A 14,715-nucleotide genomic window follows, 5' to 3' on the forward strand; every position below is an offset into this window, starting at 1 on the left:
AAGAACAATTACATTGATCCTACACAGAAGGCCGGCATCCCAGGGTTCTCTGGTTGCTTGGAGCATACCAGATTCAAACTGCTAAGAAGGACAAAAGAGACCTCCATGTAACCTTCCTCGACTTGGCTAATGCCTTTGGATCAGTTCCTCACAACCTCCTCTGGGAATGCTTTAACATCTTCCATATTCCATTATCCATCACTGCTCTAGTGAAAGCCTACTTTGAAGACCTGCAATTGTGCTTTACAACAGCCGACCACACAAACTCATGGCAGCGTCTAGAAGTAGGCGTCATGGCAGGCTGCACAGTCTCACATCCGGGATTCACAATGGCCATGGAAATCATCATCAGGGCCTCTAGATGGGTGGTGGGAGGTGGGCGAACAAAAAACAGAACCCGCCTTCCACCTAGCCAAACATTCATGGATAACATGACCACGCTGACCACGACTGCAGTATGCTCCAGGCTACTACTTGCAGGAGAACATCAGATGGGTCCGGATTACAATCAAGCCAAATAAGTCACGACGCATCTCAATAGTCAAGAGAGAACTTAAAGGGATAGTTTGGATTTTTTTTTTACATGAAGTTGTATGACATCCCCATCAGCATTGCAGCCCAATAACAGAGACTTACGCCCCACTTGGTCTCCTAAGTCCAGTTCTGGTCAGATTTCTGTGATGAAGAACTTAGTTCCACTTAGTTGCTGGGGACAATTAAGTAAAGAGTTTGGCTCCTTAAAGCAATATGCGTTCAAAAGATTAAAACATTTGCATCACAAAAATGCCTTCTCAAATAACTCAAACCTCACAAAACGCTCGGCGATCAATAAACTGAAGAAACAAGGGTGGTCATAATCTTTTCCATGACTATTTGTGAAATATGCCCATTTTTACTGTATTTTATGTACAGAAAGATAAATGACAGGACACAATTATATATACTATATATATATATATTATTTAATAGTAGCAGAACATTTTAATCCCACTTTAAGGGTATTTATTATGAGCCATGAAGGGTTGTGTTCAAAGACACCATGAAATTTAAGATGAATTCACATGCTTTGTGTGGAGCTGTGTTTTCTGGGACTTCCGAGCATACTTAAATGCAGCAAATGTTACTGAAATTATATGAGTTAAAATAGTGAGCAATAAGAATATCCACTTACCAGTACTGTTTTTCTTTGTCTGTTTATTGAGACCACACATACACGCATAATAAAGAAAGTGGTGATGTTCGGAGTGTCCTTGAACGCACCTCATGGTCGTCTAGTGACAGTGAGGAAGTGATGCTCCTATGACAAGCGGGCAAGAAACGTGTTGGTGAGTCGGAGATATGTAGGTCAGAATAAAGGTCAGAATAAAGTTATACAGTAAAAGAGCGTCAGCCTCTGTGTGGGGATGCTGTTGCGCCTCGGTCTGCCTTCATAACAGAACAGTGTGGCTTTAAATGATGCAATTTTAACAAGATTAATGAACTAAATTAGTTACCGTGCTATTTTTGAAAGCCGGAGTTCTTAGTGCAGGTTTGAATTATCACATAACAGGCACAATAATCCCGACTAAAAGCAGTTGCAGGCGTTACCTACGCAAAGCTGATACTCAACTCTGAATCTCTGACGTCACTTCCTGTCCGCCCGCCACGGCGCTCCCCTAGGGAACACATTTACAGCAATACACACAAGCACGAGTGTTCTTTAAGTCTTAAATGGCTTTTTTACTCTTATTATGTCTACTACTGTATATTGGGTGATACTAGTGTGAAGGTGTTATTCTGGGCTCTAATAATGTTAAAAAACGTATTTAGAAGGTGGTAAACAGATTTTCTATGCTCGACCTAAAAAAAATTCAATTTATAAATAAAGAATCCTTCGAGGAAATCCACTCACCACGGTCGAGTCCTCATTTATCCCGCGATAAACGAGAGATTACTGTACATGGAAGCTGTATTTTCCGCCCTGTTCTCTTGTTCGTTGCCATGTTCCTCTAAATTGTTGTATGTCGGCCTGCTATTAAGCTTCAATCAGTCTCCTCCTCTTTTCCTTCTTCTCTTTCTCTCCATTCCTTCTTTCATTTCCAGTCACATACAACCTCGGCCACATCACTACCTCAGGGCTGACGTGGCCGCCGATGCTAACAAATGACAACTGTCCCCACTGACAGCAGGTCCATCTATCTGTGTCACAGTAATTGAATTTCATAAATACAATAAGAGGGGTCTGTTATGAGGGGGCCTGTAGGTCTGGTGTCCCCTGCATTGTGGTTGTGTATTATCAACACACAAATGCACAGATGTGTGATTATTGCGAGACGTAAGTACTGAGCTTTGAGATGAATAATGAACAGAAAGTCGATATAGCGGCACTTTTCTTTTTTCATATTGGAAAAGGAGGTTGCCAGAGGCATGACAGTAAGTCAGTAGCATTACGCAAACATACCGCCACTGACTTCCATTGTTTGTGATTATAGTACAGTATATCCCCTCTTTTGGGGGGGGTTACTTTCTGGAAACACCAGAAAACGGCAAACAAAGAATGCAAATAATTGATACGCCCATAAAAATGTCTATTTTTGACACACGACTCGCTCCCCCTTCCTTCCAAACCATTTTCCGTTTGGTGCCTAGTACTTGACCTATCTCCATTTAATACACGTCTGGTCAAAATGTATTGTTGGATCTTAAGGAGGGTCTAAGTAGAGCTTCCAAATGCAAAAAGAGGAAATGGGAGTGAGACAAAAAAAAATTAAGTAAGCAATTTATTGCAAGCAAGTATTAAAGTGAAATAAGGTGTTCATCAGCTGATCAAAAGTCCATAGCTAAAAAAAAGAAAAAAAACGCCATAAAATAGAATTTTATATGAACATAAAATGTTGAAAAAAGGAGTCAGTGATGAGTAGCTGCGCCATTCTTGTTAATCATCTGAAAAATGGGTTTGGGCATGCTTGATGCCAGTGTTTCCAGGAAATAGTGGGAATGTTGCTCCAGGTGGTGAAGATGGCTTCACGAAGGGCATCCACTGTCTGTAACTGATGTCCATTTTTGCAAACTTCCCTTGCGACACAGACGAGGGCCTTCAGTCATGAGGGATCCCCCTGCAACATCTCCACACAGCCAGCTGCCGTTTCACGCCCCTGCACAACCAGAAGCTGCATTGTTCGTTTGAAAGAAAAAGCAGTCCAGATCATGATGGTATCCCCTCCACTGTGCCGTGTGGAAAACATCTCAGGTGGGATCTCCTTGTCATGCCAGTAACGTCGGAAGCCATCAGGACCGTCAAGGGAAAATAAAACTTTCTAAATTCCAAATGGGCAATATTGCGGCGTTGTGTCACAATGTTCAAAGAGAGAAAGCTTTTTTTCCTTTGCCACCAAGAGATCATGAGTGTGAAACATGACACAAAATCATTAAATCCACATTTTTTCCAAGATTTTGCCTTTTAAAGGCTGTCTCAAACTTCTTTCCCTTCACTTAAATGCTTGTTTACAATAAAAAAAAAAAAAAACTGTCGCACTCCCGTTTCTTCTTTTTGCATTTCGAAGCTCTACTTAGAACCTCCTTAAGATCCAACAGTGCAAAATGTAAATTCTTGCACTTTTCCAACTGATGTTAAAATGTTGATCAGGAGTGTATAAATAAACAATGTTTTTGGACGGTAAACACTACAGGGGACCAAAACTGCCTTTTGAAAAACTGCAAGAGACATGGCCCCCTTAACAGTATTTTCAGCTGGAACAGATGCTGTTCAAGGACCATATGCTCAACAGAAAGCATCTAATTAGCAGTTAAACGAGCAAAGCACTGACATGCACAGCTCCCTCAGAAGTGGAGTTAATCCTTGTTGATGCGCTTTGAGGAAGTATTGATCCACAGACGCATCAAGCTTTGCTCCGCGGATGCGATCAACCAAGTCACTTTACACTCTGCAAACTCACCCCGGAGATTTCACTCAACAACAAAGAGTCAACTGACTGTCTCCAAAAGATGATAAATACCTTAAGAACTCTTTCTCTCAATGGAGATTATGTTTCTTCTGAGATGAAGCAGGAAAAGCAGCTGGCGCAGATCACAACTCTCTCGATGCCACCGTAAGAAGCTTCCCTGCGAGCGAGAAACAGCGAACTCGGCTCACAAACAAGACGAAAATCATAGCTTTAATGTACGTGCACGAGCAAAACAATGTCCTGACTGGAAATTGCCTCATCTGAAATACCAACGAAAATGATGTATTAAGAACTTCTTAATACATCATATCACATCATAGAAATCCCCACATACCACAAATATTCCTACTAAGGGATAACAATCGAGTAATGTGACTGGGTGTTTAGCAAGTGCTTTTTCTGTTTGTGATCTTTTCATAACCGGGGAAAAATTCTATATTTTTGTCCCAATAAGTGTTGAATATTTATTTGATTGAGCTGAAATTGTTGTGTGATATTTAACGTGCGGAAGATGTGTTTTTGCATAACAGCATCAATGGGAATGCTTGTCTTTTAGCATTCACATAATAATGCTTACTATTACCATTACTGTAATAATACTTTTTAAAAACAAAATAAGAGGACAGATGAGCTTTTTGACCTCCAATTTATTATCCCATAAAATAATAAACATAATAAATACATTCGAGTTCATGTGTTACCAATAAATGAATGAATAAACTGTACGCGTACAGTATATGGTTTATCTTTAAAAACAACACATCCTTAACGTCTAACAAAGAAGCTAGCTTGCTAAGTTACAAAATGACAACCGGAGCCGGAAGTCAGCTACTCTCCAAAATGTTAACACAAAACACGTTTTTATAGTTTTACATGCATAAAACAATTGTAAATGCATATAAATGACGAATTCAAGAGACAAATGAACGTTTAAGGTTACGTTTACCTTCATTAAAGACGTGATTCTTGATGTAAATGTTTCCAAAGACACGATGTGGCAGTGAGACACCATACAGTCACCCGTTTCCTGTTTTGTCATTATTTCTTGAATTCATAGGTGTTTCTCGCCTTCTTAACCAAAATGCTTGCACTTGCAACTTTCTTTGAATACAGAGTGATGAGTGAGACCTCCCTGTCAAGATACCAAGAGTTACAGTGCAAATCCAATCTATATAAATATGAACAACATTTGTTTTGATATTGTGCTTGAAAGAAATATGATATCGATAGCGGACTCCGCTCTAAAGACGTGCCAAATTGTACTCTAAATTAAAAATGTACGTAAACCAAGGCAAAATTTTGGTGTAAATTTTTTGTTAACTGAAAAAAAGGGTAAGCGGAGAAGACGCTATGCATTTGGAACAATTTTGTGCACACAAAGGTATATTTGTAAAACTATAGAACTGGGTTTGGGGTTAACATTTTTGGCTTTCTGGAACAGATTCATTGTATTTACATTATTTCTTATGGGAAAAATATATTAGTTTCGGTTAGGGTTGGCCCTTCCGGAGCAAATAAATGACACTAACCAAGGTTCCACTGTAATCAGAACAACTCCAAAAAAGGATAAATGTAGTCTATATATTGAGAGAAATTGTAGTAATCCAGCAAAATCATTTAACCCTTTTGCAAGTCATTCATTACTGTGGTAACCTTGTGCAATATAAATAATCACAACCACTTCAAATAAGTATGGAAATATTGACAAAGTCAGACAAATTATAGTAACACAGCGGAACAGGAGTGATGGGACAAAAAAGCACCAGAAGGGGAAATCACACCCAAATCCAACACAGTACCAATGGCCTTGCGTAAGTACGCCCTTAGTTCTCTAAGCAATCATGCATGCCCATTAAAAGCCTTAAATTGGTCAAGTAGTAAAAAAATATCCCAGTTTACAAGTTGCTTGAGCAATATATCCTCCAGCTTATAGAGCGGGGCCTTTGGAGGTGATTAGTCTTTCTAAGATGCAGTCAATAGCATTCGTTGGAGGAGATTATTCCTCACATCCCGGGATCAATGAGTGTCTTTCCAGGCTGTGCTTGTACTTTGTCATTTTCCCTCCCTTCTAGTGAAGAGAGTGCTCTACTAATGGATTTCAACACTAAACTGATGACGGAACATTTATTGGCTTATCGGGACAAATCACATTTTTAGGGCCAGCTCTACGAATCAGTACTCGTCTCTGGAACTGGGTAATAGGATAAACAAGACCATGTTATATGTGTGTGTGTTTGTGAGCGTGTGAATCCACCATTGCCAGTGCAAAATCAAGATACTCCAGAATACATTTGTGAGAGTGTAATTTTTTGGTGGGTGTATTTTAACAGGGAGAAAATATCAACAAGAATTCCAGAAAATAACATTAAATAAGGGTTATAACTTAGTTGGTCTTTGATTGCAGTGTGAAATTTGAATGAAATAAGTATTTCATCCCTGAGCAAAATGTGACTTACTACTTAGAAACTCTTGTCCGCGTTTTGACAATTTTCTATTCATAAAGATTGTCCACAGAAACCAAATTGTCTTTTGTTTATTGTTGCCAAAGCTTTGAGAAAGAACTCATTGAGCAGAGAGGACATACAACATTGCTGTCTACCGGAGAGTGCCTGGACACAAAAAGGACACACAGGCTTATATCATGAGGACGTAAAAGCACATACATAGGGGCTTTTCATGCAGAAGAGACACTTCTTCTCCCGAGATAAGGAACAATACATCAGAAGAACCGCCGGGCCACTAGGATACCTCTGGCTGACCGAGGTCACTGTGTGACTCTGTCCGTCTCACAGCAGAGACACTGAAAAAAACATATGAGGGCTGTTAGACTGTTTAGTCTAAACTTGGGAGAAGAAAAGATTACTAAAATATTAATCTGCAAGCACAGAGGGCAGATGTTTTCTTGTCAACAGAGGTTGCCCATATCTCAGGAGGGATTTTGGTCCACTCCAGGATCTCAGTGAGCTTGTTCTTGAGCAACTCCTTTGCTGGCTTGGCCATATGTTTATTGGCCCATACAAAACAGGACAGGAGGCTCTCATCCAAGATTCTACAAGGTACATTTCACATTTGAACCGATACGGTATCGGATGCCAACACTCCACGGAGATCGGCGTTTCGGCACCGAAACATGGTACCTTTTGATATTACGTGAGTCGGTCCTCGGTAGTAACAACCGAATTCGGCTGCTGCCCATAAAAGCACCATTTCGTTACCGATCTCTAGATTCTATGGTACATGGCAGAGAAACAGCCCCAAAGCAGAATGTTTCCACCTCCATGTTTGACAGTGGGGATGGTGTTCTTGGGGTCATATTCAACATTTCCTCCAAACACGGCAAGTCAAGCTGAGATCAATTGTGGTCTCATCAGACCACATCACATTCTTCCAAGCTTTGTTTAAGTCATTCGGGTGTTCATTGGCAAACTTTGGACTAAATTACAATAAACCTACCATAAAAATTCTAGACTGTATACTGTATATGTTTCTAAGGGGGCAAATTTACAAAATCAGCGGGGGATCAAATAAATATTGGTCCATGGTACTGTATATGCATCTGTGTGATAATAATAAGTAGCTTTGAATAAATGCAAGAAAAACAGCACAGATTGGCGACCATTATCGACTGACCCCACCATCATGCAGGATGTGACATGGTATTCATTCCCAACTGAAAACGCAACTGTGATAATTACCGTCATCATATTTTCGCTTGTAAGTAAAGGATACGAGCATATGTCAGATAGATATTCATTTGCCATCGGCATGCAGATGCATATTCAATATGACGTTCCTTTTCACTCTTGTATAATCCGTCAGCTTCCACCGGCAGCATCGTAATATTAAACCTTTTTCAAAACATCAATGGAACGACCAAAAAATAAATAAATAAAGACAGTTTTGTTTACTGGTCCTGAAAGATGAATGCAGAATGTGCCAGCCATGCAACACATGAAAGATTCTCTATTATTTTAATAAACAGCATGATACACCACACAAGGTGGCCTTCACTGGGGGTTTTATCTGTTTGATCATGGTAAGATTTTGCAAATTGTGGGGACTGTCATGGAAATGCGACTGTGATGATGTTCTTTGTGACTGGAGAAAGGGATGGAAAAGGGGTTAAAGCAGGGGTGTCCAAACTTTTCCCGCTGAGGGCCCCATATTGAAAAATGAAAGGATGCAAAGGCCATCCATCCATTTCCTGTACTGCTTGTCCTCACCAGGGTTGCAGGGGTGTGCTGGACAATTTAACCTAACATGCATATTTTTGTGGGAGGAAGCCGGAGTACCATGAGAAAATCCATGCAAACTCCCCACAGAGATGCCCAAACGGAGACACGAACCCAGATCTTCCAGATCTTCTTACTGTGTGGCCAACATGCCAACAATGCGGTCTGGCGAGTCAGCCAGGATGCAACTTTGACACTTTGATATTTTGTAAAGCTAAGAAGCTAAGAAGTTGTGTATATTTCAAGAAAAAACTGCATCTCAGTTTTGTTATATAGGTGAAAAAGCATATTATTAGTATCAACCACTTTGCTTTTTTCTTCCATTTTTGCTGCTGTTGTTTTTTTTTAATTTTCCAAATATTTGAATTTATCAAATAATCTGTATCAATTTTCTTCTCGTAATATCCACAATATTTAGGCTTTATTCACATAATATTATAACTTTTTTCCCCAATCTAATTTTCCAAAAATTATTATGACTTTTAAAAAATGACGTCTTTGTTTAATATTTAACCTTTATGCTACTAAAATGATGTTATTTTTTCTCATAGAATTTTGATGTTATTCTTCTAAAATCAGTTAAAATTTTTCTTATTATTATTTTGGCTTTATTGTTGTAAAATTACAGCTGTTTCTTTTCACTTCTGCTAGTTTTTTTTGTTTGTTTTACAACAGTTTCAACTTTCTTCTTGTACAGTTTCATCTTGTGATATTATGACTTTATTCCCATATTTTGACTTTATTCCCATAATATAACATATTATAACTTTTTCCCCAACCTAATTTTCCCAAAATGATATGACTTTTAAAAAAACAATGTATATTTTCATTAATATTTCACCCCTGTGCTACTAAAATGACATTATTTTCCCTCATGAGTCGGTTCTCGTAAAATTGCGACCTTTTTTCTTGTTAGAATACAACTTTTTCTCTTAATATTTTTACTTCATACTTATTCAGCTGTTATTGCTTTTTTCGTATCGGCTGTTTTTTGGGGGGGGGGGTTTCAAAATATTTCAACTTCCTTCTTGTAAAGTTTCTTCTCGTAATTATGACTTTATTCCTGTAATATTTTAGGTTAATTGGCGACTCTAAATTGTCCATAGGTATGAATGAGTGTGGAAGGTTGTTTGTCTATATGTGCCCTGCGATTGGCTGGCGACCAGTCCACGGTATACCCTGCCTCTCGCCCATAGTCAGCTGGGATAGCCTCCAGTGTGCCCCCGTGACCCTAATGAGGATTAAGCAGCATATCAAATGAATGAATGTTACAATAAGGTTATTTTTCCTCATATTAAGATGTTGTTCTCATAAAATTACGACTTTTTCTTGTTAGATTGCAACTTTTTCTCTTAATATTTTGACTTCATTCTTGTAAAATTACTGATTTTTTTTTTCATGTTTTTTGTGAAATTGTACTTTTAGAATGTGCCCTGGGCCAATAAAAAAAACAACTGCGGTCCGCAAATGGGCCCCAGGCCGCACTTTGGACATCCCTGGTCTAGGGCATAACGGATTAGTCCATTAATCCAAACAACAAGATTCAGATTAATCGACTGGGAAAATAATCGTTAGCTGCAGCCCTATTTATATTGATTCCAAAGTCAGGGAGTGAGTCATTGGACACAGGAAGGCTTTGGGGGGAAAAAGCCAAAGGATTTGACTGAGAGCCAATCGTAGTTTTTGCTCTTTACTTATTTTTTGCATTATTGACTTTATTTGTGCTTTAACAATTATGTGTATTGTTAAATTGTTTAAAAAAAATAAGATCCTTTTTCCCCTCTTTCTTCTGATTATAATCATTAGAATCACAATAAATCAGAAAATCATTCAAGGATCTTGAACATTTTTAAGTAAAAAGTATCAGTATCAACACTGGTGTCGACATTACTGGCTCGTATTTACGTGGTATAGTTATTATACCAAAATGTGCAGTATCGCCCAGCCTTGGTTGAAACTGCTGCCCCCTCACCTCCCACCCCACCCCGCCACACCATAGGTTTTACTACTCATTACTGCCATCTGCTGGCTCCTAAAAAAAACTCATGATTAAAACTTTCACATCCCTTTCCCTCGCTAGCTACTTGGACAGCCTTCCTCTCACAGTCATGGAGTACAGCGCGTGTGAGGAACCCGTTGATTACCATCTCTGCATTCATCTGTTGCTATGCCACTGTATTTTGCGGCCCCGTTCTCTAAGAAATCATTGCACCGGAAGCTTTCAGGGTCTGACAACAAGGCTAATGGGTTCTCTGCTCTCGGATCACTCGAGAGCTCCAGGACTCTCATTCACAAGCAGGAATTCTATGTTTGCTCAAATTGTTTTCATTAGAGGCTCCCAGGCTATCTTAGAGGAAATGACACAATTTTGCTATCAGATTCTCGGGGTTAGGAATACATAATTCGTTCAGGGGTGTCCAAAGTACTGCCAGGGGGCCATTTGCGGCCGGAGGCTGTCTTTATCGGCCCGAGGCACAGTCTAAAAATGTAATTTAACAAGGAAACTTAAAAAAAAAACCAACAACAACAGCAAAAATGGGAAAAACAATCCATCTACCCATTTTCTATGCCGCTTATCCTCATTAGGGTAGCAGAGGTATGCTGGAGACTATGCTAGTCGAGAGGCGGGGTACACCCTGGACTGGTCGCCAGCCAATCGCAGGGCACATATAGACAGTCATTCACGCTCACATTCATACCTATGGACGATTTAGAGTCGCCAATTAACAGAACGTGCATGTTTTTGGAATGTGGGAGGAAACCGGAGTACCCGGAGAAAACCCACGCAAACACGGGGAGAACATGCAAACTCCACACAGAAATGCCCAGCGGAGATTCGAACCCAGATCTTCCCAATCTCCTGACTGTGTGGCCTGTGTGACTGTGTGCTAAACACTCAACCACCGTGCGGCCCGGAAAATCAATCAAAAGTCAAAATATTAAGAGAAGAGTTGTAATCTAGCAAGGAAAAAAAGCCATACTTTCACAAGAATAAAGTAATAGTATGAGGAAAAATGCCATTTTAGCAGCATGAACTTGAAATATTAAAGAATTTTTAAAGTAAAAAACACAACCTTGGATTTATGGAGGTTTTTTTAATTACAGCAGTAATCCCTTGTTTATGGCGGTTAATTGGTTCCATGCCTGAACGTGATATGTGAGTATGATTCCTTCTTTATAAATTGAATATTTTTATGGTTAGATCATAGAAAACCTGTTTACGACTTTCTATGTGTTTTTTTTACCTTATTATAGCCGTCTAGACAGGAAATAGCACCGATATAGTCACCTTTACATTACTATTACCCAATAAAGTAGGCATAAGAAAAAATAAGACATTTACAACAAAAATAAGACTCATGCTTGTGTGTGTTGCAATTTCGGACATGTGGAGGGTTGAGTTTTAGCCTTGAGTGAATGGGATGACAGACGCAACAGCAGCCCGTGTTATTATTATGATTATTATGTTATTATCATTGTGCCTTTTGTGAGATCATTCAACCCTGCAATAAAAGTCTGTTATTCCGGCGATCAAATCCGATGCTTGTGTTTATCACCGAACATTACAGTGACATTACTGACACCTAGTGACCAGTATAGACTACAACATTTCATCACCATCTTTGAATGTATCTTAAGAATGCCTTAATAGTTTGAATTCATTCTCCTAAAATCCCAGCTGTTTTATTCATTCTGCTGTTGTTGATTTTTTAATTTTTCCAACGATTTCAACTTTTATTTTTAATTATGTTAATTTTTTCACATAATATTACAGTGATATTCTTAGATTACAACTTGTTTCTCTTAATATTTTTGACTTTTTGTAAAACTACTGCCGAAATCAGTCACGGGCCGCAAATGGCCCTCACTTTGGAAGTCATGGCCTCGCTAACAATAAAGTCTGGTAACAATTCAATTGACCGCTAGGGGGAGATGTAACATAAATACATTTCGACTGAAAACTTAACTGCAGTGAATAAAAATCTTCAGTTATCAGGTGTTTGTTAGTTTTTTGTATTTTAGATATTAAATGGATTTTCATATTTGTATGAATTTGAATACTCGCCCTTTAAGGGACTTAATCGAGATATCAAATAACGACATGTATTAATTAATTTCACCTTTTGATTCTGACGGCTGGTTTTCTACTCTGCTGTTTTGATGCAATTCCAAAAGATGAATACATAAATAAGATTAAAAAACAGTAAAGCATATGGATTAATTATTTTGTTGTTGGACGTTTTGTTGAAACTTGTATTTTAATTTTAACCAATAATTATGCTTTACGCTAGTAGATTTTTTCAGACGCTTTATTGTGTCATGGCATATTTGACAACAGCAGTGTGTTGTCAACAATGTTAGCTCTAGGACAAGTATCCAGCGGAACCATGTTGCGGACACACGTTTCTACACGACGACGAACTATTTTGCAGCTTGTCTTTAGGTAGTTAATGTATTATTTTTCCTATGTACTCATCATAGGGAGGCGTTTTCATGAGTATGGATGCTCCGATTGAGTGACGTTATAACGTAATACTATATATAATATTTCATATATAATATGGTATCCGTTTGAGTAACTGATTGGCATAGCAGCAAGATTAGCTACATCATGCTAAAACCTTTAAGCACTTGTAGGCTGTTTTGTAATTTAAAGTCACTTAACGCGACAAGGCATAGCTCGAGTAAATGCCCGAGTGATGAGGCTATTAGAAGGTTTATTTCAGAGAATACAGAAACTGTTGGCGAGCACAGTTTGACACCAGAGATTAAGTTAAGACTTTTTACTCCAAACTGTACATTTTGGTTTGAAAGACCAGAGCTATGGCCTTTTGATGACCCATATTGGGCCATATACTGGCCAGGTGGACAGGCACTTTCAAGGTAAGCCTTTTTAATAAATAGCATGGTCTGTCGTGAATAGCATGAATAGTTTTGTTTTGCCTTTTAGCTAGCCTACACCAATCGAAGTTGTCTCGCTGTAGGTATCTCCTGGACAATCCTGGCGTATGTAAGGGAAAGTCAGTCTTGGATGTGGGCAGTGGCTGTGGAGCGTCAGCCATTGCTGCAAAACGGTGTGGCGCTGCTCGTGTCGTTGCTAACGACATTGACCCCGGTGAGAACTGTCATACCGGAAGTCTCTGTGTATAAAACATTTATTAACATGTGACTAGATAATGTTCACAAGTGTGTGACACTAGACTCCTGAAAAACGGTTGTTATGTAGACTTAGCGGGCATTTATTTGTTAAAATAAAGATTTTAATACAATAAAAAATTGTGTCAGGCTGATTGCTAAATGGAGCCTTCTGCCACTGGTGAGTATGTGGACAGAGACAACACAGGAAGTAGTGGGAAAAGCACACCAAAATAAGAGCATAAGGACTGGGATGTAAAATGTTTAGTAATAACAGCAAGGTGGACCAGGTTGTCAACATAAGCTGTATTATAAGTATTATATATCATATATATATATATCATATATATATATATATCATATGTTGGTTTGTCAGGAATTTAAAAGCGAGTCACTTTTTGCTCCACAGTTGCCGCTCTCGCAACCCGCATGAACTTTGAGCTGAACGGTCTGGAGTCGCCTGCTTGTGTGACAGGAAACATGATTGGTTCATATCCTTGCAGCTTTGACCTGATCCTCCTTGGCGACATGTTTTACGACGAGGCCCTTTCCTATAGCCTTCACACTTGGTTGGACCGCTGCATTAAAACCAACAGCAGCCAAGTTCTCATTGGAGACCCCGGCAGATCCCAGTTCGAGGAGAATGGCATCCGAAGACACTTGTGGAAGCTTGCCCACTTTGAGCTGCCCAAGACTGTACAAGAGGAAAACTATGGTCTTTCTTGCAGCAGTGTTTGGTCTTACCATCCTGAACTGGCCAAAGACCCTTAAAACAGCTGTAAAAGACTTTCTGTAATAGAAATTGAAATAAACAGTGAGAAGCAACAAAGGTTTGTCGTGTTAGTTTTAATCCTGCAGGACTGGGGAGGTGCACACAGAATCTGTGAGGTCTTTCCAAGTTAAATGAGTTATAGCTGTACTATCTCTTCCACAGGTAGAAACGCTCCCATGATGCATATACTGTATCTTCCACATATACTTAAAGGTGCATCTCGATAAATTACAATCGCTCCGAAAAGTTACTGTATTTCAGTTGTTTGTAGCAGTTAGTCAATGTTTTTCATTTGCTGTAAGATTTTAGGTAAGAGTTGTTTTCCTTTTCCGGCGCAAGCCGCATAGTGAAAAATAAAGGGATGGAAGGACCACTTCCATTTTTTGTAAACATATGCTAGGAAATTACATACACTAGGTGCCCAATTTACGAACATTCGACTTGCAAACATTCGGAGATACGAACCAAAGCTGACTGATCTATATTTTCATGTATTTTGCAACTCCATATTTACACAGCTACATGCTTGACCAGTAGAGGGCACTGTGACACTGCTCATGGGACCAACGGGTAGCGGAAGACGCTGGGGAGAGAGTGTAAGCTAAAAAAAAAGCTGTAAAGCTAAATTGTA

General features: G+C 39.1%; 1 protein-coding gene and 1 long non-coding RNA gene across 2 annotated transcripts; one reads left to right on the forward strand and one right to left on the reverse strand.

Moving 5' to 3' along the window:
- Positions 1-1,166: 1,166 nt before the first annotated feature.
- Positions 1,167-5,000, reverse strand: LOC129181890 (uncharacterized). Its single transcript, XR_008570519.1, has 3 exons — positions 4,891-5,000; positions 3,996-4,101; positions 1,167-1,297 (listed from the first exon to the last, which is right to left on the reverse strand). It is a non-coding gene; the product is annotated as an uncharacterized LOC129181890 (long non-coding RNA).
- Positions 5,001-12,628: 7,628 nt separating this feature from the next.
- Positions 12,629-14,133, forward strand: etfbkmt (electron transfer flavoprotein subunit beta lysine methyltransferase). The gene is made up of 3 exons (XM_054776912.1): positions 12,629-13,060; positions 13,162-13,292; positions 13,722-14,133. The coding sequence occupies exons 1-3, from the start codon at positions 12,789-12,791 to the stop codon at positions 14,081-14,083; spliced, it is 765 nt and encodes a 254-aa protein (XP_054632887.1). The 5' UTR covers positions 12,629-12,788; the 3' UTR covers positions 14,084-14,133.
- Positions 14,134-14,715: the final 582 nt, after the last annotated feature.

The sequence above is a fragment of the Dunckerocampus dactyliophorus genome, chromosome 5 (genome assembly GCF_027744805.1).
Source record: "Dunckerocampus dactyliophorus isolate RoL2022-P2 chromosome 5, RoL_Ddac_1.1, whole genome shotgun sequence".
Taxonomy (NCBI): Eukaryota; Metazoa; Chordata; class Actinopteri; order Syngnathiformes; family Syngnathidae; genus Dunckerocampus; species Dunckerocampus dactyliophorus.

Bases quoted from the DNA above. Each gene is read 5' to 3' on its own strand.
- etfbkmt (XM_054776912.1), top strand. From the start codon at position 12,789: ATGCTAAAACCTTTAAGCACTTGTAGGCTGTTTTGTAATTTAAAGTCA. The intron at 13,061-13,161 runs GTAAGCCTTTTT...GTCTCGCTGTAG, and splicing joins GGTGGACAGGCACTTTCAAG to GTATCTCCTGGACAATCCTG. The intron at 13,293-13,721 runs GTGAGAACTGTC...TTTGCTCCACAG, and splicing joins TGCTAACGACATTGACCCCG to TTGCCGCTCTCGCAACCCGC.